General features: G+C 40.6%; 1 protein-coding gene across 6 annotated transcripts in view; it reads left to right on the forward strand.

The window, feature by feature from the left end:
- cep126 (centrosomal protein 126) overlaps positions 1-22,118 on the forward strand; it is a 101,245-nt gene that overhangs the window by 11,194 nt on the left and 67,933 nt on the right. For 5 of the 6 annotated variants that reach the window (XR_007247785.1, XM_048533290.2, XM_048533291.2 and 2 more), the window contains exon 3: positions 15,819-15,970. The exons of the other annotated variant lie outside the window; for it this stretch is intronic. Coding sequence is in view for 4 of the 5 variants with exons in the window: in XM_048533290.2 (XP_048389247.1) it covers positions 15,819-15,970 (152 nt within the window). In the remaining variant the exon portion in view is untranslated. The remainder of the gene's footprint in view (positions 1-15,818; positions 15,971-22,118) is intronic. 6 annotated transcript variants of the gene reach the window in all.

A 22,118-nucleotide genomic window follows, 5' to 3' on the forward strand; every position in this document is an offset into this window, starting at 1 on the left:
AGTATGGATGACATTTAATCTTCAGGAATAAAGCCACTTGGGGGTTTTATATTTGTTACAGTTTGTTTGATTTTGTCAAATGCATTTTCCTTTATGTATTACATACTGCTTCCGGGCCAACATGACATGGGCAGTAACCCTCGTCTGTGAATCCTACTAAGTTTTCCTCCAACACTTGTTCCAAATGCCATTTCCACCTGCATTACGGAGTTCCGGAAGCAAAAGCAGAAATTACTGGAACGTCTCGGCAGGTCTGGCAGCATCTTTGGAGAGAAATCAGTTAACTTTTCCGGTCCAGTGACTCTTCATGATGACTGTCAGCTCTACGTCACATCACTACATGTGCAGCCAACCTCTCTTTAATTTGGTTTCATCCATTTTTCCTTCTGTTCATTATTCCACTATTCCATGATTGAGTTTTTTGGAGAAGTAAGGAAGAGTGATGACGTTAGAGTGGTGGAAACTTCCTCATGGGAGACTGGTTAGCAAGGTTAGATCACATGGTATATGGGGAGCACTAGTCATTTCGATACAGAACTGGCACAAAGCTAGAAGACGGGGGTGGTAGTGAAGGAGTGATTTTCCGACTGGAAGCCGGTGACCAGCAGTGTGCCACAAGGATCGGTGCTGGGTCCGTGGCTTTTTGTCATTTTTATAAATGATTTGGATGTGAATATAGGAGGTATGACTAGTAAGTTTGCAGATGACACCAAACTTGGAGGTGTAGTGGACATTGAAGAAGGTTAAGAGTGCAACAGGATCTTGATCAGATGGGCCAGTGCGCCAAGGAGTGGCAGATGGAGTTTAATTTAGTTAAACGTGAGGTGTTACTTTTTGGAAAGGACTTATACACTCAATGGTAAGGTCCTGGAGAGTGTTGCTGAACAAAGAGACCTTGGAGTGCAGGTTCAGAGTTCTTTGAAAGTGGAGTTGCAGGTAGACAGATAGTGAAGGCAACATTTGGTATGCTTGCTTTTAGTGGTCAGTGCATTGAGTGTAGGAGTTGAGAGGTCGAGTTGTGGCTATACAGGACATTGGTTAGGCCACTTTTGGAGTACTGTGTGCAATTCTGATCTCCCTAATGTTGCAAAACTTGAAAGGGTTCAGAAAAGATTTACAAGTATGTTGCCCAGGTTGAAGGGTTTGAGATATAGGGAGAGGTTGAATAGGCTGAGGCTATTTTCCCTACAGTGCTGGAGGCTGAGGGGAACCTTAGAGGTTTATAAAATCATGAGGGGTGTGAATAGGGTAAATAGACAGGGTTTTTTTCTCCCTGGGGAAGTCCAAAACTAGAGGACATAGGTTTAAGAGGGGAAAGATCCAGAAGGGGCAACATTTCCACGCAGAAGATGATTCATGTATGGAATGAGCTACCAGAGGAAGTGCAGAAGGTTGATACAAGTACAACATTGAAAAGGCATCTGGATGGGTATATGAATAAGAAGGTTTACAGGAAAATGGGCCAAATGCTGGCAAATGGAACTAGATTAATTTAGGATATCTGGCTGGCGCGAACAGGTTGGACCATAGGGTCCGCTTCCGTGCTTTACAGGTCTATGGCTCTATTTGCAGATAGTCATCTAATTGCTAGTTGTATCCTTTAGATCTCTTTACCTGTTACCAGTGCTGAGTGACTTCCTTCTGCACAGTAACAATTCTGTGGAATACCCTATCGCTTGTATGTTGCTCCTTGCTTTTGTAAACCTCTGAACTGTTAACATCTAATTGAAGAGTGATGAATTGGCTGTTCTCTTTTACCTCTCTCAAACAGTTGCAATAAATATGTTTAATTTTTTTAATGCACAGCTATATCACGTTTCACTAAGTGTAGTATTATTCAAAATTAAGGAGTCAATTACAAGGTTGTCTTGAATGAAAGAAGGAGGAATCTTATTTACTTACTCTAAGAAAAATTAATAAAATGCAACACCAAATACAGATATAAACAGAATGTATGTTTGAAAAAGGAAGATTGAGAATACGCAGTTTGAAAACCTGTTAGAGTCCTTGAGTTGTTATAGTTGAAGCTGAGACCACAGCTGTTCAGCTGATGCCTTGTATTTGAACACTGTCAACGTTTATAGAATACTTGAATCCTTAGTGAATGGGGTTCTTCACACCTGACTGAGGTTCAGTTCTTTTGATAAAATATTAATTTCAGCTCAGGCTGTTTTAATTTTACGGCCATGCCTGTTGCCATCACGGGCATGCCCTAATTCAAAATTTGGACCTGCACATTTACCAGAGGTGATGCATGCACTTTTAAACTGGGATTCATCACCAATCAGAAAATGGCAGTGATCGAATAGGCGCAAGAACTAACAAACCCGAGGGAACAAGGCCCAGTGGCCTGGTGCAGTTATGTGCCAGTCATGGACTCGGGGGTGGCGGGGGGAGCTTAAGAGAGAGGGGCGGTGAGGGGGACATGGTGCTCTCTTAAGACCCTCCCCCTCCCATCACACATTCTGCCCTCCCAACTTCAGCCTCCAGTCATCAGTGCTTTTACCTTTCTAAAAACTATTTAAGTCCAGGTCTTAGCTATTAAAATCAGGAGATGGAAGTTGGAAATTGATAGTCCATATTTTACCATTTCTGTGACTACATTCTTTGACTATTCCTTCAGTTTCCATCCTAATTTTGCTCGTAGTTTTCATCTTTTCACCTTTTCACCATACCTCGTGTCAATATAGATCTTTTTACTGCACATGAGGTGCTCTATGTAAATGCTTTAGACAACCCATCTTTCTCACTATGTTCCATCAGTGCACTTGAAGCAGCTCCCTAATGGAATGACTGAAATCAGCACATTGCAGAAAGAAATCTGCGCTCTTTCTTGATCAAACTTCAGTGCAGTAACAAAACCCTAAGTAATAAGTTTAAAAATTAGTAACTAGTGCTTGTCCTTAAAATAATGCAGAAAGCAGCTTTGAAAATGTGAGCTAAAATGAATAAAGTTGAATAACAAAAGTAGATAAAATCTTGGGTACCCGACTGTGCAGTAATATTCACTGGTCCAGCATGATGCAGCTCCAATGAAAGATGCTGTATGTTTATTAATGCTATGGGTAGGATCTGGCATTTGAAAATCAGGCTTATTTCAAGGTGCTTGAAATACAGTCTATCCGATAGATATATTAGTGGGTGATAAAATTTTGTCTTCCAACTTATTATTTCAGTGTGAGGTGAAACTTATTAATAATTATTAGTTTGTGAGGATTGCTGGAACAATTTACTGCAAATTAACCATTGTTCTGTAGGTCACAAAAGCATGATAATTTTACAGTGTCTGTAAGCCAGATGCCCACTGGGCAATCTTATGCACTCGGCACACTTCTTTCTGAAACCTTCTTAACTCTCATCTTTTATTCCTCTGTTTCTCTGTTCTTGCCTGTGTGCCACATGGCCTCTGTATTTTAAAGATTTTCTGTTAAAGACTTAATTCCAGGTCATTGGTCACCATGATCACATAATCAATATTTCTTATTGTGCAAACACTAAAATTGATATTGTTACAATGACACAAGCTCTGAAAGGTCCTTTCTAAACATTTAAGGAAAAAATTCCACAAACATTTTTAAATAATTGCAAATTTCCTTAATTATTACTGCTTCTGGGTCAAAGGCCATCATACTAAGTAGTTGTTTAAAACACATCAAAGAATAATTGTGGAATATTTAAAATTTCAGAAGATTTCCTGAGTAATTTTATATTACAGGATTTATAACTGTCCGATAATAGGATTCTCAAAATGCACTCAGTTAGATCATTTGTAATTTCTTTTACTGCCCTGTGGAAATACTTGGCTACGCTCTTACATTTCTTTTTACTAATAGGATTTTAAGTGTGTCACAAAGCTCGTTGCTTTTTTCTGTCTTTGTAACTGCATTTAAACAAAAATAAACCTGAAGCTTACAAGTTGGTTTGGAATTCAGTTGAGTGGCAGTGAAGCTACAAAGTTTGCAGGAATGCTGAAGTTAATACATGCAATGATAATTTTGATCCCACAATTGCTCAGCCTCTGTTCCATTGCTGGTATTTCAGTTTTATTCTTACTAATATTTTATAAAATGCTACTAACATGACAACACTTATGTAAGTTATTTTTAATTTTACAGATAAAGACAGGAAGGAAAATTCATGCTACAGCATGACATATAATGTTAAAGTGATTAATATTGACTGTTGGGGATGTAAGTTTGCTCGCTGAGCTGGAAGGTTCATTTTCAGACGTTTCGGCACCATTCTAGGTAACATCATCAGTGAGCCTCCGGTGAAGCGCTGGTGTTATGTCCCACTTTCTATTTATGTGTTTAGGTTTCCTTGGGTTGTTGATGTCATTTCCTGTGTTGGTGATGTCATTTCCTGTTCTTTTTCTCAGAGTGTGGTAGATGGGCTCCAAATCAATGTAATAAAATGTGAGGCTGGATGAACACAGCAGGCCAAGCAGCATCTCAGGAGCACAGGTGCTCAGGTGCTCCTGAGATGCTGCTTGGCCTGCTGTGTTCATCCAGCCTCACATTTTATTATCTTGGAATCTCCAGCATCTGCAGTTCCCATTATCTCCAAATCAATGTGTTTGTTGATGGAGTTCCGGTTGGAATACCATACTTCGAAGAATCCTCGTGCGTGTCTCTGTTTGGCTTCTCCTAGGATGGATGTGTTGTCCCAATCAAAGTGGTGTCCTTCCTCATCTGTATGTAAGAATACTAGTGACAGTGGGCCATGTCTTTTTGTGGCTAGTTGATGTTCATGTATCCTGGTGGCTAGCTTTCTGCCAGTTTGTCCAATGTAGTGTTTGTCACAGTTCTTGCAAGGTATTTTGTAAATGACGTTCGTTTTGCTTGTTGTCTGTATAGGGTCTTTTAAGTTCATTAGCTGCTGTTTTAGTGTGTTGGTGGGTTTGTGGGCTACCATGATGCCAAGAGGTCTGAGTAGTCTGGCAGTCATTTCCAAGATGTCTTTGATGTAGGGCAGAGTGGTTATGGTTTCTGGGCACATTTTGTCTGTTTGTTTGAGTTTGTTGCTGAGAAATCGGTAGACTGTGTTCATTGGGTACCCGTTCTTTTTGAATACGCTGTACAGGTGATTTTCTTCTGCTCTTTGTAGTTCCTCTGTGCTGCAGTGTGTGGTGTCTCATTGGAATAATGTTCTAATGCAGCTTCGTTTGTGGGTGTTGGGATGGTTGTTCCTGTAGTTCAGTATTTGGTCCGTATGTGTTGTTTTCCTGTAGACGCTGGTTTGAAGTTCCCCATTGACTGTTCGCTCTACTGTGACATCTAGGAATGGCAGTTTGTTGTTGTTTTCCTCCTCTTTTTTGTGAGTTTTATGCCAGTAAAGGGTATTATTGATGGTCTTGAATGTTTCCTCTAATTTGTTTTTAGTGATGACAAAGGTGTCATCCACGTAGCGGACCCAACGTTTGGATTGGATGGTTGGCAGAGCTGTTTGTCCAAATCTCTGCATTACTGCCTCTGCTAAGAACCCTGATATTGGAGATCCCATGGGTGTTCCGTTGGTTTGTCTGTAGGTTTTGTTATTGAAAGTGAAGTGGGTGGTAAGGCATAGGTCCACTAGCTTGATGATGATGTCCTTGCTGATGAGGTTGGTGGTGTCTGGTATATGTGTCTTTGGTTCTTCTAATAGTGTAGTCAGTGTTTCTTTGGCCAGGTTGATGTTGATGGATGTGAACAGGGCTGTTACGTCAAAGGAGACCATTATTTCATCCTCTTCTATCTTGGTGTCTTTGGTGTTCAGGAATTCTTGGGTGGAGTGAATGGAGTGGCGTGAGTCTTCTACTAGGTGTTTTAGTCTTTGGTGTAGTTCCTTGGCTAATCTGTACGTTGGTGTTCCAGGTAGCGAGACTATGGGTCTGAGGGGGGCTCCTGGTTTGTGAATTTTGGGTAATCCGTAGAAGTGTGGTGTGTTGGATCCATCTGGTTTCATTTTTTGGAAGTCTCTCTTGTTTAATACTTCTGAATTTAATGACTGTTGGGATAAGTTTTTTTTTCTTTTATTCAATCACGGGTGGAGGGTATTGCTGACTAGGCAGCATTTACTATCCATCCCTAATTGCCCTGAGGGCAGTTTAGAGTCACCCACATTGCTGTGAGTGTGGAATCACATGTAGGTCAGACCAGGTAAGGATGGCAGTTTCCTTCCCTAAAGGACATCAGTGAACCAGATGGGTTTTTCCAACAATCGACAATGGCTTCATGGTCATCATTAGACTCTTAATTCCAGATATTTTACTGAATTCAAATTACATCATCTGTCATGGTGGGATTTGAACCCAGGTTCTCAGAACATTATGTGGGTCTCTGGATTAACAGTCCAGCGATAATACCACTACACACCTCCCCTCCTAATTGATCCAGGAAGTATATGGAACCAAACAATCAAATCAAAAGAATAAACAGACACTACGAGTTTTGGGAGCTTCCTCCCTAACAGTGCTGTGGGTGTACTTCACCAAATAGACTGCAGCGATTCAAAGATACAGCTCCCCTTCACCTTCCCAAGGGCAATTGGGGATGGAGAGTACATTCTCACCCAGTCTACAATGCCCACATCTCTCGAATGAATGAAAAAAACTGAGTTATAAATGATACTTTTTGACTGCTGCAAAGTTGCTGTCGAAGTAATTAGAAAGCCCTAATAGGTTGTTGAGTGAGGCAAGGGAGGAAATAGCGGGGGTGCTTCCAAAAGTTTCTAATTCCTGTCTGGGGAAACAGGAACAGTGTCAGAGAACTAGAGGAAAACCAACGTGGTGCCATTATTCAAGAAGGAAACAAGGGCTAAACCAGGAGATTACAAGCCAGACAGTCTAACCTTGGTAGTGGAGAAACTATTGGAAACAATTTTAAAGGACAGAATTAATCTGCTTTTAGAGAGGTAGGGATTAATCAAGAACAATCAGCCCAGTTTTGTTAACAGGAGGCCACATCTGAACAGTTTGAATCAAATTTTTCAAAGAAGTGGCCAAGTATTTAGATGAGAGCACTGCTTTTGATGTAATCTACTTGGACTTCAGCAAATCTTGTGGTAAGGTCCCCATGGGAGACTGATAGCTAAGGTAAGAACCCATGGGATCTGAGGAAATTTGGCAAATTGGATCCACAATTGGTTAAGTGGCAGGAAACTAAAGAGTGATAGTTGAGGGGTGTTTTTCCGTGTCCAGTGGCACTCCACAGGGGTTAATGTTGAGGCCCTTTGCTATTTGTCATTTATGTAAATGATTTAGACTGACAACAGGGAAGAAGCAGTTCTTGAATCTGATAGTAACTGTAATTGTTAGAACATATTTTTTCTAATTCTCTTTGACACAGAAAGCCTTTTTTAATTTTTAAAGGACTTGGGTTTAAATAATTTCACAGGTCAGGTTTCTTACCTCTCGTTGATATTTTTATCAGGGAATAAATTTACTTGCCAGCTTGAATCTTTCCTTACCTCACGCTGACACAACCAGGCCGTTTTTACGACAAATTAAAGAGCTGCAGATATAAATGGCTTCAAGTTTTGACAGTTCTGCACACTAATCTGCCTTCCAAAAGCACTACCAACTACTCTAAGAATTTGTACTTCCCATAATGTGGGTTAAGGTCCTTGATATACCCACTTGACTATATGGTTTGAACACTTGCACTAAGTTTAGATAGCCGTGAAGCTTTTAGTTTTCTCACCTGTTTGAATCGCACTCTTCTCCCTTATCAGTGAAAGCAGGGTGAGTCAAAAATGGATGCAGTAGTCGTCGATTTGGATCCTCCTTGCTATTTTAGAAAGTTCCTGAATTAATGGTCGAAATTCATCACTTGAGAAGAAGTGGACCATAGCTTCAAAGGAAAATAATTTTGGTTGTTGACCTTCATTGAGCTTTGAGCTAAACATGCTTTTCATGACCTCCCATTCATCATAAGGTCAGAAGTGGAGATTTCCCTGATGATTGCACAATGTTCAACACCATTCACAACTCAGATACTGAAGCAATCTATCTCCAAATGCAACAAAATCTGGATGATAACCAGGCTTGGGCTGACAAGTGGCAAGTAACATTTTGTGCCAAACAAATGCCGGGTTATGACTATCACCAATAAGAGATAATCTAACCAGCGCCCCTTGATATTCAACAGCATTACCATCACTGAATCCCCTACTATCAACATCCTTGGCAGTTATCATTGACCAGAAATTCAGCTGGACTCTCCACATAAATATAGTGGCTACAAGAACAGGTCATATTCAAGGAATACTGCACACCTCCTGACTCCTTAAAGCCTGTCCACCATCTATAAGGCACAAGCCAAGAGAGTGATAGAATACTCCCCATTTGTCTGGGTGAGTGCAGCTCTAACAACACTCAAGAAGTTTGACACCATCCAGGACAAAGCAGCGCACTGGACTGGCACTACATCCACAAGCATTCACTCCACCACCACCAATGCTCAGGAGCAGCAGTGTTTACTGTGTACAAGATGCACTGCAGAAATTCACCAAAGAACCTTATAGAAAATGTTCCAAAACCCAGGACCACTTCTATCCAGAAGGACAAGGGCAGCAGATATATGGGAACACCACCACCCCCTGTAAGTTCCCCTCCAAGCCACTCACCATCTAGACTTGGAAATATATCGCTGATCCTTCAATGTCATTGGATCAAAATCCTGTAAGTCGCTCCTTAAGGGCACTGTGGGTCAACCCACACCAGGTGGACCACAGTGTTTCAAGGAGACAGCTCACCTCATCTTCTCAAGGGCAACTAGAAATGGGCAATTAATGCTGGCCAGCCAGTGATGCCCACAAATGAATAAATAATAATACTGTTTTCACTTAGTCACACCAGGGTAGCTACATAGTTGATGAGACATATCAGGCTATTTCAAATGTCCATGCATTTCCCAGCTTTACATAGACATGAGACTATTGCATACTTACCATCATTTTTTGAATTTTTAACTGTTTATCAACAGTGTTAGTTTTGTGCAACTGATATGATAGTTATTTGACATCTTTAACCTCTCCTTGCTACAATAATACTGTTTTCTGAAGTCCCCACCAGCTTCAAGAAGACTGCCATCATTCCAGTACCGGAAAAGACACATGCAGCGTCCCTCAGCCTCTACCACCTTGTGGCTCTGACTACCATAATTATGAAGTGCTTTGAGAGGTTAGTCATGACTAACATCAACTCCAGCCTCCCAACCTGCCTCGATCCCTTGCAATTTGCCTACCAGTGCAACAGGTCCACAGCAGACACCATTTCCCTAACCTGACACTCATCTCTGGAACATTTGAATAATAAGGGTACCTACATCAGGCTTCTACTTATTAACTACAGCTTCACGTTCAATATTATAATCCCAACCAAACTAATCTCCAAATTCTGAGATCTAGACCTTTGCTCCCACCTCTGCAACTGGATCCTCAACTTCCTGACCTATAGATCGCAATCAGTGAAGATAGTTAACAGCACCTCTTCCATGATAATCCTCAGCAACAGCAAGATGCAATGCTGCATACTTCTACTGTACTCACTGTACACTCATGACTGTGTGGTCAAAAATTGTCCAAGTTTACCGATGACACCACCGTTCTAAGCCGGATATCAAACAATGACGTGACAGAATAAAGGAAGGAGATAAAATCTTCAGTTATGTGGTACAGAGATAACAATCTCTTCCTCAATGTCAGCAAAACTAAAGACCTGATCAGCGGCTTTAAGAAGCAAGGAGAAGTACACACCCCTGTCTACATCAGTGGAGCTGAGATAGAGATAGTCAAGGATATCAAGTTCCTGGGAGTAAATATCACCAACAATCTGTCCTGGTCCATCAACATTGATGACACAACAACACCTTTTCTTTCTCAAGAGGCTAAGGAAATTTGGCATGTCCATGAGAGCCATCACTAACTTTTACAGATACACCACAAAAAGCATTCTACCTGGGTGCACCGCTTCTTGGTATATCAACAGCTTCACCCAGGACAGAAAGAAAGCACAGAAAGTTGTGAACACAGCCCAGACCATCATGCAAGCCAACTTCCCATCCATTGACTCCATCCACACTTATCTTCACCTTGGAAAGGCAGCCTACATTATCAAAGACCTCTCCCACCCCGATTTACAATCTCTTCCAAACTCTCTTCTATCAGGCAGAGGATACAAAAGCTTAAACGTACATACCAACAGGTTCAAGAGCAGCTGTTATTAGACTGCTGAATGGACCTCTCAAATTGCAAATCTGATGTTGGTCTTGCTTTTTGTACACCTTCTGTGCAGCTGTAACTTTGTATTCCTCGTTCTGTTCAATCACCGTATGATCTTTGTGACTTTGTAAGTTATGATCTGCCAGTACTGCTTACAAAACAAAGCTTTTTTGCTGTACTTAGGTACTTGTAACAATAATAAATCAAAACAAGTCAAAATTAGATCACAAAACATGAAAATAATATAGCAACCAATGACCCTTCATCAGAGAGGGGGATGGGGTGAGGGTTCTGGAATAAATAGGGAGAGAGGGGGAGGCAGACGGAAGATGGAGAGAAAACAAGATAGGTGGGGAGGTAGGGAGGGGATAGGTCAGTCCAGGGAAGACGGACAGGTCAAGGAAGTGGGATGAGGTTAGTAGGTAGGAAATGGAGGTGCGGCTTGGGTGGGAGGAAGGGATGGGTGAGAGGAAGAACAGGTTAGGGAGGCAGAGACAGGTTGGACTGGTTTTGGGATGCAGTGGGTGGAGGGGAAGAGCTGGGCTGGTTGTGTGGTGCAGTGGGGGGAGGAGACGAACTGGGCTGGTTTTGTGATGCGGTGGGGGAAGGGGAGATTTTGAAGCTGGTGAAGTCCACATTGATACCATTGGGCTGCAGGGTTCCCAAGCGGAATATGAGTTGCTATTCCTGCAACCTTCGGGTGGCATCATTGTGGCACTGCAGGAGGCCCATGATGGACCAGTCCAACCTGTCTCTGCCTCCCTAACCTGTTCTTCCTCTCACCCATCCCTTCCTCTCACCCCAAGCCGCACCTCCATCTCCTACCTACTAACCTCATCCCACCTCCTTGACCTGTACGTCTTCCCTGGACTGACCTATCCCCTCCCTACCTCCCCACCTATCTTCTTTTCTCTCCATCTTCAGTCCGCCTCCCCCTGTCTCCCTATTTATTCCAGTTCCCTCTCCCCATCCCCCTCTCTGATGAAGGGTCTAGGCCCGAAACGTCAGCTTTTGTGCTCCTGAGATGCTGCTTGGCCTGCTGTGTTCATCCAGCCTCACATTTTATTATCTTGGAGTCTCCAGCATCTGCAGTTCCCATTATCACTGATTACAATTAAAACTAGACAGTTGTTTTTTACATTTCTTGTGGGACATTGATGGTTGTGCCAAGGTCAGCATTTATTGCCCATCCCAAATTGCTCTTGAAAAAATAAGGCGTACCACTTTCTTGAATATAACCAAATGATTTCTTAGGTTATTTCAGAGAGCCATCCACACTGCTGTAAGCCTGGGGTCATTTATCCAGAGTCAGTAAGGATGACAGATTTGCTTCCCTACAGAACATGAATGAGAAGGTTTGCCTTACAACAATCCAACAATTTAAAGCTTGGCTTTAATTGGGTAGCTCAGGGGAGCAGAGACTGCTCTACAATGAGCAAGTCACGGCCACCCCACAAAGCACTGGATCCTATAAAAAAAGTGAACAACATAGAAGAGAACATGGCCATTGACAAACACGTGCCATTGATTCAGTGCATATGGCAGTAATACAGGGCAGTAAATGCTTCAGCAATCTGATTGACGTCACCTTTTTGGCATCGCAAGAGCAGGGAGAAACACTGCCAAGGATAATTGTGTGTTTGCAAGGAATCAAATGGGAATTGAAGCGAAGTACCTAGATTTTGGACAGAATGGCTCTGAGAGCACCAGCTTCTTTGAGAAGGCAAAGCTGTTGCCATCAGAAATGCCAGGCAGATGGAGAGGAGCAGGTAGACACAGGTCATACCCTCAGCATAGGATCTACAAGCAAAGAAAGAGCTACCTGAAGATGATCAAGGACTAGCGTTGCGAGCGACTGACGCTCTGCAGGTAAGTGGCACAGATGTATATGCCGTCATTGCTGAAGACCTCACACCTCCCAGGACTGGATACTATGACCTGTGATTCATTTCAAAGTCACTGTAACTAATCCTCAGAAGGAGACAGAAGCTTCAGTTCAGTGTAGGAAACTGTGCTCAGTAACATTCACAACCCTTCTGATAATGGAACAGCCCATGCCCGTCTGCAACAGGTCATCAATAACATTTTGGTTTAGAATGACAGAGAGCATTCATGCTGTGTAGATGATAACTTAATTGCCATATTGTGTAAGAAAAAGCAGAATGATCATCTTTTATTCTAAAATAGTAGCATTATTTCTAAATCACCACCAATCAATATTTTAGGGGTCAACGTTGACCAGAAACATAACTAAACAAGCTGTATTGTGAAGAGCAAGAATGCTGCTGTGTGCTGTATGACATATGTATCACATCATCCCTTTAAAACTTATCCATCATCTTCAGCGCCTTATACCAGCACTGTCATGGAATATTTATTGCTTGGCTGGATTAATGCAGCTGCTGCAATATGAAAATAGCTTAACAACATCCAAGGAAGAGTAGTTTTCTTGATTAATATCAGAGCCATTGGGCTATCTGTACCTTCTGCTACTCATGAACTGTGGCTGTAGTTATGTACTATTAAGTGGATATTCTACATCAACTCCTTAAAATCTCTGCCTCTGCAAAGCACAAATGCAAAATTGTTATGGGAACACAGAATTCCTATCCTCCGACCTGCTTTTGTAGCCTCATTGTTAATGTGGCTGACCTAGTTCAGGTTCTGGTCAGCGGTAATTTCAAGCATGTTTTTAATGGAGGTCTCAGTGAGAGTAAAGCCATTAAATGTCAAGGAAAGCAGGTCAGATTCCCTGCTATCTGCGATAATTGTTGCCTGGCGTTTGTCAGATCTAAGTGGCTGTGCAAAACAATTAACATCTTGATCTACCATTCGTTCAGTGCTGCTCCGGCAATGATTTGGAATTCTGCATCTATTGTGAGAGCACCACAAAAGCCATCATTTTGTTCTTAGCAAATAAAAGGTAATGTATCCTTGCCTTTATCCCAGAAACACAAAAAAGTGAATGATGAAAAACTATTACCACTGACTGGCAATTTTGAAAGCCAATTTTTGAGAAATGGCAAGTTCCTGAGAAGAGACCTGGACAGAGATGCAGTCTGACTGATGCAGAATGAAACTGAGGACAGAGTCAGAAAATTAGATAATTCTTTGTGTTGTGTTTTTTTTTCAGTTTAAATAATAAAGCGAGTACTTGGAATTTACAGAAAAGCAGATCCTCTCCCATTAGTGGAATTAATGTCTTCTTTACATTGTACAAATGCCAGGCAATGACTATCTTCAGCAGGAGAGAATCTAACATTCTTTCCTTGACATTCAATGGCTATGCTATGTTCGGGTTCCCAAATGAAACATGCATGGAATTACCATTGACCAGAACTGAACTAGATCAACCATATTAATGCTGTGGCTATAAGAGCAGGCCAGAGGTTAGGAATTCTGTGGAAAACAATTTCCTTTTGTCTTCCAACACCTGTCCACCATCTGCAAGGCAAATGACAGGAGTGTGAGTGGAGACTCCGTACTTTTCAGGATTGGTGTTATTCATTCAAGAAGCTTAACACCCTCCAAGACAATACAGCCTGCTTGATTGGTACCACATCTACCACTTTCAAAGTTTCCTTTATCACCAATGTGTGTGGCGACAATATGTAATATCTGTAAGATGCATGGTAGCACTTCACCAAGGCTTCTGAACAGAGGAGTCAAACTGCCCTGAACATTTGCCCACAGTGCCAACAGGTCAAGAAATGGTCCCGCTTTGAATAAGACCATAACAAATAGGAACAGGAGTAAGGCCATTCAATAGGATCATGGCAGATTCAACATTCTTCACATCCACTTTCCTTCTATTTTCTGTCACCTTTAATTCTCTGACTGATCAAGAATCCATCCCAACCCTAAATGTACACACGAACTCTGCCACCACACCTCTCCGTGGCAAGAAGGTCCAAAGACTCTCAAAGCTCCATGAGAAGAAATTCCTTCTTTGTTTGAATTAGTGCCCCTTTATTTTGAAATTATGCTTTCTGGTTCGAGACACTCCCATGAGCAGAAATATCCTGTCAGCATTTACCCTGTCAAGCCCCTTAAGAATCCAATATGTTTCAATGAGACCATCTCTCATTTTTCTAAACTCCCAACCTGTTTAGCCTTTGCTCATAAGAAAATCCCTTCAAATCAGGTAATATCCGAGTGAACTTCTTTGGGCTGCCTTGAATGAAATGACATCTTTCCTTAAATAAGGGACCAGAATTGTTCAGAGTACTCCAGATGTGGTCTCACCTGCACCTTGTACAATTGCAATAAGACTTCCCTACTCTTACACTCTAATCCCTTTGAAATAAGGGCCAACATTACGTTTGCCTTCCTGATTCCCTACTGTCCCTGTGTGTTTGCTTTCAGTATTTCATGCACAAGTCCCCCCATGTCCCTTTGTGTCGCAGCTTTCTGCAGTTTCTCTCCGTTTAAAAATATACTGTTCTTTTGTCCTCCCTTCCAAAATGAAAAATTTCCCACATTATTCACCATTTGCCAAAATTTGCTAACTCATTTAACTTATCAATATCTTTATGTAAACCTGTTTGTGTCCCTTTCACAACCTGCCTTTCTCTTGTGCTTGACCTTTGCTTGAACAAAGCTACAGTGAAAGTACAACTCACAATGAGTTCCACTGATATGTTTTAAAACTGCAACATCTCCTTCCGTACTTTCCTTGGCTAAAGTAGTGGCCTTTTCCAATATCCATATACAATTCATACGTAAACAAAAAATAAAAATATGTGGTCTTTATATTACATTGTTGCTAAAAGTTAAAATTAATTCTCTCTTTCTCTCTCACAACAGTGACAGACTAAACTGTTTAATGAAAATTAGAAAGCTCACAGATGATAATCATTGTTGTCGATTTATTACTTTCTACTTTGAGCTTGAACAATAATGCGTAGAATTTGCTTTTACAAAGTATGATGTTGGGGTCAGTACTGTTGTCATTCATTCCTTTTGCAAAAGTTAATAAATCTGCAAAATGGAATTAGAGCAATTTAGTACAAGAATATTAAAACTGTTCAAAATTACTGATGGTAATTCATAAGCTTTTACAGTTTATATTTTGACAAACAATCATTACCTAATTTGCTTTTCATTGGTACTAAAATTTATTCAGCTTACTGTGGCATTTTCCTCTCAGCATAACTGATTATGAAGATGAGTACTTTGTTTCATTGGTGCTATCTCTTCTTCAATGCATTAAAATACTTAAGCTGAATATGTGGAATAATTCTACGAGATGTGACATATATCAGAGCTACCAGAATCAATTAGATTAACTGCATTTGCAATGTGGGATTATACATATGGTTTGATTTTGATTTTGATTTTTTTTTACACAACTGGAGCAGGTAGAATTTGAACATGGGCCTTCTGGCTCAGAGGTGAGGACTTTACCACTGCACCACAAGGACCTTGTGTTCTTGTTAAACAGCTTTACATTTGAAAAAGCAACTTGTTGAACTTTGACCTGAGAAATTACATCAGTTCTGGATTCCATTTTCTCACCTGCTTTCTAAGACATATTGTGATACTGAAGAGTCTAGGGCCTGGAAGTTCTTTATAAAGCACTGCTTAGCCATCCAAACAAAATTTTGTATTTTTTACAGGGCTCTTGAGGAGAAACGCAAAGATAATGAAGAAAAAGAACAGAAGTTTAGAGAGGAAGTGCTTCAAGAACGCAAACTGAAACAACAGGAGGCAACTGAGAGATTTCAGAGAGCCCATCTGCCACCATCACAGCGCAGGCAAAACCGAATCGGTTGGCATAAAAATTATTCATTAAACCTTTTGACGAGGGCAGGGAATCTCTGGGCTTTTCTATTTATCTCTATAATATTTAGATTCTCATGTGGTTTAAGTGGTGTAGAAGAGCTACGGTTTCAGGGAAACCTCAGGTTGGCAAACATAAGCAAACCTGAACCATGCATAGATTGCAACACAATTACTACCTGAAATTTAGACCATAACACCATAAGATATTGGTGCAGAATAAGGCTATTTGGCCCATTGAATCTGCTTTGCTTTTTGATCATGGATGATACGTTTCTCAAACTCGTTCTCCTGCATTCTCCTCATAACCTTTGACCCTCTTACCAGTCAAGAACCAATCTATTTCTCTACTAAATACATGCAGTGACTTGGCCTCCACAGCCTTCTGCCACATCAGTTCCACAGATTAACTACCTTCAGGTTGAAGAAATCTCTCCTCACCTTAATTCTAAAGGATTGTCCCTTCACTCTAATGGTGTGCCCTTGGGCCCTAGTGTATTCTACTAGTGGAAGCATCTTGTCCACATCTACTCTGTCCAGGCCTCTCAGTATTCTGTTAGGTTTCAATGAGATCCACCTCTCCTCCTTCTAAATTCCATCGAGTACAGACCCAGAGACTTCAACTACTTTTCATATGATAAGCCCTTCATTCCTGAGATTGTTTTTGTCAACATCCCCTAGATACCCTCCAAAGCCCGCACATCCTTCCTTGGATACGGAACCTCAAACTGCTTACAATATTCCTAATGCAGTCTGACCAGCGCATTATACAACCTCAGCAGTACATCCCTGTTCTCATATTATAGCTGCCTTGAAAAGAATGCCAACATTGCATTTGTCTTCCTAACTGCCAACTGAACCTGCAAGTTAACCTTAGAATCCTGAACTGAAACTCTAAGCCCCTCTGTGCTGCAGAATTCTGAAACCTTTTACCATTTAGTAAACAGTCTAGGCCTCTTCTTCCTCTGTATACCTCACATTTTTCCACATCGCTCTCCAACTGCCATTTCTTTGTCCACTCTCTCAGCCTAACCAAGTCCTTCCAGAGCTTCCCTGCTTCCTCAACACTACCTGTCACTCCAGAAAATGATAAGACCCACATAGGACTATAGAACAGGAATTCTATCTGCTCTATATAGAAACTAAAATTACATCACCTAGACATCATTTGGGCAGCAATGATACGAGAGTTAAAAGTCATACAGCATGGAAACAGACCCTTCGGTCCAACTCGTCCATGCCAACTAAAGTTTCCCAAACTAAACTAGTCCCATTTGCCTGTATTTGGCCCATATCCCTCTAAACACTTTCTATTCATGTACCTATCCAAATGTCTTTTAAATGATGTCACTGTGCCCGCTTCCACCATTTCCTTTGGCAGTTCATTCCACATACTAACCACCCACTGTGTAAAACAATTGCCCCTCAAATCCCTTTAAAATCTTTCTCCTCTCACCTTAAAAGTATGCCCTGTCATTTTGAACTCACCCACCCTAGGGAAAAGACTTTTGCTATTCACCTTATCTATGCCCCTCATGATTTTGTAAATGACAATCAGGTCATCCCTCAGCCTCCTATATTCCAGTGGAAAAAGCCCCAGCCTACCCAGCCTCTCCTTATAACTCAGACCCTCCACTGAGATGAGACGATCAAAATCTGCAAATTCAAAAGAAATGGACAGAGGAGCAAAAGCTAAAAACAGCTAATTTTTACAGATATGAGGAAGAGGAATCAGTGACAACAGTTTCCACAGGAGAAACACTGGGAGTGATATTTTGTGTTTGTAATCATATAATGGTTCTCAAACAGAATGAAGCTCTGTAAGATCAAAACAGCTGGTCCCATTCTTCAGTCCTTTCCCTGTATCCCTGCAATTTTGATTCTCAAGTGTGTATCCAATTCCGCTTTAAAAGCCATTATTCAGTTTCCTGCCACCGAACACCAAAGGCAGTGAATTCCTGATCCTAAACACTTGCTATGTAAGTAAGGTTTTTCTTATATTAGGATAATTATCTGCCACCATTCTCTTGCCTTGTCTGGGTCTAAGAACCTACTTGATATACATTGGTTGAGGAAAATCGCTAGAGGCTCATGCCTTAGCAAGATGTAGTTTATTGCAACAGAGCAATAAGTTACAAGTTGCATTATTGTGTAGACATGGTTATTCAGACCACTGGGAGATCACAAAGTATAAATCTTCAGACAAGATTCTGAGATGTTCTCCCTTTCCCACCCAAGTCCTTGACATCTTCAGATTAGGTCGAATTTAATGCAGTCTCCAACAATAGGCCTTTTGAACCTTATACAACATTCTAGTTCTCAGCCCTTCCACTATTGGAACAGCTTTTCTCTATTTACTTTGCCTAGATCACTCATAATTTTGAACAATTCTATCAATCTCTCCATCTTGTCAAGAGAATAGAACTCCAGCTTCTCCAATCTAAGCTAAATTGAAGACCCTTATTTCTGGATCGTTCCAGTAAATCTCATACTTTTTATTCTTTCATGGGATGTGAGCATTTCTGTCAAACCCAGCTTTGATTCTCTCATCCCTGATGGCTGTTGAGAACGTTGTGGTGAGCTGTCATCTTGAACTGCTCCAGTCCACCTGGTAACATTGTCATCAAGAGTTGGGTTCTAGAATCTTGACCCAATAGCAATGGGAAAATGGTGACATGGTTACAAGTCAACATGTTGCATGTGGGTCTCTGGCCTTTACATCTTTCTTAAAGTGTAGTATTCTGATTTGGATACAGTGTCCAAATGATGGTCAAACCAGGGTCTAGGCCCGAAACGTCAGCTTTTGTGCTCCTGAGATGCTGCTTGGCCTGCTGTGTTCATCCAGCCTCACATTTTATTATCTTGGAATTCTCCAGCATCTACAGTTCCCATTATCTCTGATGGTCAAACCAGTTGTTTATAAAGATTCATCATGACTTCCTTGTTTACTTACACTATGTCTCCATTTATAGAATCCAGTATCTTAACCTGCCTTGCCTTCTTTCAGATAGTAGGGACTGTAGATGCTGGAGAATCCAAGATAACAAGGTGTAGAGCTGGATAAACACAGCAGGCCAAGCAGCACCTGCTCCTAAGATGGTGCTTTGCCTGCTCTGTTCAGTAATTGCATTAGCACCTTTTTTTAACTTGTATGTTCACATTTAGCTTATGTGAAAATAAAGAACCAATTGCAGTCATTTTAGGATATTGTCTGATGAACTTGTTCAGAGATGTTACTACACATCTCTGGAGCAGGTGGGACTTGAACCTGGGTCTCATAGTTTAAAAGTATGGAGGCTACCACTGCATCACAAGAACCTTGCTAGGTCACTTTAATCCAGAACACATAATTACTAGCAGATCGAGCCATGTAACAATCTGGTATCTGCAGTCGTGGTGCATGGAGTTTAAAAATTGGAGGAAGATGTTTGGAGCGGTGGGTAGCATCGTGCTTCTGAGCCAGAAGCTCCGGTTTAAGTCCCACCCCAGGATGTGATGGTCAAATATGGGGTGATAATGATGCCGCAAGTATCATCCTGCAAATCCTTCCAATACTTGCCTCTTGCAGTAAAATCAGGAGAGATTCCAGGTCACCACGTGATGAAATAGAAGATAGAGCTTCTATCATTACTATCCATAGTTCCAGACTACAACAACTTGCATTCAAAGTGAACTGTTCCAAGCAGCCCCCAAATAGAAATCAGAGTGTAGAAATATGAGGACGTGTGATTTGTTTGCATCTTCCACCAGAATTGAAACCCTAATCTCACGTGCCTCTCTTTCCATGTTTGTTCAACTGCCTATTTTATCCCATTCAGACCTTTTACAATGGCCTCTGCTTTAATTCTTTAGCTCATAAATTTTATCTTCAGTTTTATTGTCTTTAATATTATGTCTTTTTATTTAGATTTCTTAGTGGTGTAAATAATCTGTTTCTAGTCTTTCTGTCTTGGCCGTCTAAAATTTTAAAAGTCTCTGCCAAACACATGAAGGGAATAGATAAGATAGAAGCAGGGAGGTTGTTTCCACTGATAGTGATATTAGAACTAGGGAGCATAGCCTCAAAATAAGGGGGAGCGGATTTAGGACTGAATTGTGAAAGAATTTGTTCACACAAAGAGTTGTGGATCTGTGGAATTCTCTGCCCAGTGAAGCAGTCAAGGCTACTTCATTGAATGTTTTTAAGGCAAAAGTAGATGTTTGAACAGTAATGGAATTAAGGGTTACAGTGAGCAGAGGGGTAAGTATAGCTGAGCCCACAAAAATATCAACCATGATCTTACTGAATGGCAGAACAGGCTCAATGGGCAAGATGGTCTACTCCTGCTCTGATTTTGTAGATTCTTAAACTACTCCTTTATCCTTTTGGAGCTCTAGAAGAATTAAGTTTAAGTCTTTCTTTGTGTTTATATTTGCTCAAACCAGACAGTATTGTAGTGAATTTTTGCTGGACCGGAGCTGTGCCTCACATCCATCCTACACATCAGAACCCATAATTGTACACATAATTTTCCAAAAGCAGTCTTATGAAAGTTTCAGATAGATTCACCATTATTTTTCAATGTTTATTTGCTATACCCTTTCCATAAAGTTCAATATTCTATCATCTTTCTTTATGTTCGAACTCATAAGTTGCCACATTTAAGGTTTTCTGAAATTGTACTTAAAGTATCTTTCTGCTCATTTATACCACCATATTTTTCTTAATAAAGTACACTTCTTTTAAGCAAAAGTTATTTTCACTATTCTTTCATGGGATGTAGGTGGTGCAGGCGAGGCCAGCATTTGTACGAAGCTTCAATTGCCCAAAGTGCTAGTGAGCAATGTTCTTGAACTGTTGTAGTCCATCTAATGTAAGTAATCCTCCAGTGGTGTTAGAAAGAGGGTTTTATTTCCAAATGTTCATTGCTCCTGTCACTTTTTGTCCACTTTGTGGCAGTCAAAACTTATGTAATGCCTCTGAAGTAGTTAAGCGTATACTGGAACATTATCAAAAAATGTTTGACAATTTTATGTCCAGTTCTGAGGAAGGGCGCTGGACCTGAAACGTTAACTCTGATTTTTTCTTCACAGATGCTGCCAGACCTCCTGAGCTTTTTCAGCAACTTCTGTTTTTGTCCCTGATGTGCAGTTCTTTTGGATTTTAATCTTATATTCCCATCCATGTGAGATGTAATTACCCATGTAAATTGTAGAAACAATTTACAATGCTATACACTTTGGCAAAAGCTCATCCTCAGCCCAAATCATTGATGTACATGATAAACAGAAGCTACCCTAGAACTCAATGATAACAAAGTGTGAAGCTGGATGAACACAGCAGGCCTAACAGCATCTCAGGAGCACAAAATGTTATCTTGGATTCTCCAGCATCTGCAGTTCCCATTGTCACTAAAACTCAATGAGATGGACTGTGTGGCCTCTTCAGTATTGTATGACTCTACAACAATGCAGTGTGACACTGTTGCTTATTTCTAATCACTTTTTGAAATTCTTCATAATTCACTTTATTCTTTCTTCCTAATTGGTTTTTAAACCACTTTGCTATCCAGTCGTATTCTATTCCTCTTAAATTTCTTCAGCAGTCTTCTGGATGATATTGCTAGGTGGCATCTTCAATTAGGCTTTCTAAGAGTCCGCATCCACTGCATTTGCCCTATACATCAAGTCAGCCACCTCCTCAGAGTTCTCGAAGACCTTTTCAAGCACAATGTTCCCTTATGAATCCTTTCTGTGGGAAAAAGAAGTGCATAATTTTCTTAGAAACTGAAAACTCTAATGTGCAAAAATTTAAGTTTTAATGTTAGGAAAGTACATTTTTAAAAATGCTATCAAACTAATCAGTGGAGCTATTTTGTATTGGTTAATATATATTATTAAGTTTGTTATTTGAAGACTTTTGTCTATCCCAAAAGCATGGGCTTACAATTAAAAATGAACACAAAGTAAGCTGAAGGCACATCCTATTTCCAGCACAGAATCTCCCAGAATGCAAATAAGAAGGACTTCTCACCCAGACTCTAACAATTTAAGTTTTTGGCATTGAAAATAGGAACAAATGAAATTTTAAAATTATTATTCAAGCAAAATTAATTCATATATTCTTAAACAATGATATGTTTCCATTAAAAAAGGCA

This window comes from Stegostoma tigrinum, chromosome 6 (genome assembly GCF_030684315.1).
Source record: "Stegostoma tigrinum isolate sSteTig4 chromosome 6, sSteTig4.hap1, whole genome shotgun sequence".
NCBI classification, from domain to species: domain Eukaryota; kingdom Metazoa; phylum Chordata; class Chondrichthyes; order Orectolobiformes; family Stegostomatidae; genus Stegostoma; species Stegostoma tigrinum.